At 42.2% G+C, this 2,799-nt stretch overlaps 1 protein-coding gene across 1 annotated transcript; it reads right to left on the bottom strand.

The window, feature by feature from the left end:
- Positions 1-226: 226 nt before the first annotated feature.
- Positions 227-1,300, bottom strand: LOC118755364 (the record flags this gene model as incomplete). Its single annotated transcript, XM_036490203.1, has 1 exon — positions 227-1,300. A coding segment is annotated over one exon (1,074 nt), but the record flags the coding sequence as incomplete, so codon positions are not given.
- Positions 1,301-2,799: the final 1,499 nt, after the last annotated feature.

Below are 2,799 nucleotides of genomic sequence, written 5' to 3'. Positions count from 1 at the left end.
AAGGAGCACAATTGATGCCGAACGTGACAGTCTTTAATTCGTACAGACTGATCGGGTCATTCGGGTTAGTGCGAAAGATAATCCTCTGATACTTAGTATGGTTGTTATGTACCAGAATTTGCCTATACATCTTCTCGATGTCACTGTTGAACACATATTTGTATAGTCTCCAACGGAGTATTAGTATCGGAAGATCTGCCTGAAGTACTGGTCCTGGGAAAAGTACGTCATTTAGGCTGTTGCCATTCGCCGTTGGGCTTGAGGCATTGAACACCACGCGTACTTTCGTTGAAGTACTTTCTGCCTTTATAACAGCGTGGTGCGGCAGAAAATAATTATCAGACGAGTCTGCGGGTATGGGATTTGTTATTTTCGACATATGCCCAAGCGTTTCATATTCCGCTAGAACCCTATTGTATTCCTTTTGCAGGACGGGATCCTTGGCCAGCCGTGTCTCATTCCGGTAAAATTGAGAACATGCTCTTTTAAGGGATGGGCCTAGGGAAATATTTCCTGGAAAATCTTTCCTAAATGGTAGTGACACGATGTATTTTCCTTCATTATTTCGTATGGTTGTCTTCTGATACAGCTCCTCGCAGTACTTGTCGTCTTCATTAAGGCTCTTGTTCTTTGGAATCTCCTCAAGCTCCCAAAAGGCACTCAGTTGCTTGTCCAGACTAACTTCGCTGTAGTATGAGACGATATTCGTTCCTGGATTCGAGGTATCAGTTCGCCCTGTTATTATCCAGCCAAATACTGTTTCTTGGGCCAGAAGTGTGTTTAATATGTTTTTCTTAAGCCCGCTCAGAATAATTTGTGGATATATGTCGCCACCCAGAACAAGGTCTACGGGTTCATTGACGAAAAATCGTTTATCCGCTAGAATTAGATCTGGAAATGCTTGCTTAGTCGCTGCACTAATGTGGCAAGTAGGAAGATTTCCAGTCAGTTGTGCTAGCACGAGCACAGAGGTATTTAAGCGGAACAACGGGTCAACAGGAGACCGCAATTCGATGTTGCACGCTTCTTTAACCTGCGCCGTAGTTGTATTAGTGATGCCCGAAACTTGGGCATGCATACGCTTTGACGGCAAGTGAATTCTGCGTTTTAGTCTTTCAGTAATGAAAGAACACTCTGAACCAGAATCAATAAGTGCTCTAGCGGAATAGTTCGTACCATTGAGATATATGTTGACGCGTGCTGTCCCTAATAACACACCTGTGTTTGTATTCGCATAGCAAGACTTCACGTTTTTGCTTGTATGCTTGTTTGATTTTGTTGAATTGCGTTTGGCTTGGGCCTGATTGGATGTTGATGCAGAATTAGTCGCAGAATCTGAAGAGGTCCCAAGTGTCGTTGCCTTTGTTTGAGCTGTCTCAATATGAAGGAGCGTGTTGTGTCGCGAGTGGCACTTGATACAATTAAATGGGTTTGTGCATCTTGACACGGTGTGTCCAGTACTAAGACAGTTCAGGCACCATTTTTTTGCTTTTCAAAAAATCGATTCTATCAGCAGGTGTTTTGTTGAGGAATTGTGGACAGTTACGTAACTTGTGCTCGTTAGTTTGGCACATTTGGCAGGTGAACTTGGTCACGCTTGCCTGAAAGGCTCCTAGCCTTTTTGTGTTAGCTTCCTGGTGGTGCCGTGCGGGCTGGTGCTTTGGAGCTTTCGCCGCTGTGGTACCCTTTAGTCCCGCTAGAGTTTCCAAAGTTTGGAATCTATTGGATAGGAACCTGTCCATATCCTCCCACTTTGGAATGTCAGTTTTCTGGTCTATGGTCTGTTCCCATAGAGCCAGTGTACTTTCTGGAAGCTTCGTTGAACACAAATATATAATAATTGCGTCCCAATTAGAGATGTCAATTTGATGACTTTTTAGGGACGATAAACAATTATTAATCTCGCGCTGTAGGTTTTTAATTGAGCTACCACACTCAGATTCTACTGTATTTAAGCTAAATAAAACTTTTAATTGTGTGTTAACTAAGATACGTTTGTTTTCGTATCGCTCACACAGGTTTTTCCAGGCTGTCGAAAAGCCTTCATGGGTAAGTGGGCACTTTCGCACTATGTCTTTTGCCTCCCCTTGCGTTTTATTGTTGAGGTGAACTAGTTTCTCAACTGGGGTGAGGCGCTTGTTCAAGATGTAGATGGCCGTGAACATATCTCGGAAAGTTGGCCATGAAAGATAGTCGCCCTTGAATACATCCGTATCGCACGGTGGCAGGTGGATATTGTGTTCCCGGACGGACTGATCCTCTACATCTTTGGTCGCTTTGGTTAGTATTTCAACCTGAGTACCAATAGCAGACATGCACTTGACATAGCTTTGAAAGGAAATCGTATTCTTCTTTTTTATGGCCTTAGCATCATCCTTAGATAATCCCTCATTGATAAGCTTATCGTAAGCTGACTTGGTTTTTTCCCACAAAGCTTTTAACTCGTCTTGTTGAATAGCAAGACCATGTCAATCAGACTCAGATTCGAACTCTGTTACAGCTTCTGCCAAAAGAATATACGAATCCATTGTTTAACGTGTTTACCCTGACCGAAGTATTAACTGAAATGCCCAGATAGAATCTATAGGATTTTACACACTTAATCTTATCGAAGATTAGAGGTTGTATGCGCAAGAGAAGTTGCCAATTTTTTACCCACCGGAACTTGCCACTTAAATGTATACCAGAAATCCAACGAATTAAAAAGATGCAAAATAGTTTGTATTGCGAAATATATTCGACACTTTATTAAAATGTAAACCTTTTTCTTCTAGAATTATTGTTTACTAACGACTCGCC

Source organism: Rhagoletis pomonella, unplaced genomic scaffold, assembly GCF_013731165.1.
Source record: "Rhagoletis pomonella isolate Grant_MI unplaced genomic scaffold, Rhpom_1.0 Rhpom_scaffold_06086, whole genome shotgun sequence".
NCBI lineage: Eukaryota > Metazoa > Arthropoda > Insecta > Diptera > Tephritidae > Rhagoletis > Rhagoletis pomonella.
The sequence above is the reverse complement of the archived record's forward strand: the minus strand, read 5'-3'. Positions and strand labels throughout refer to the sequence as shown.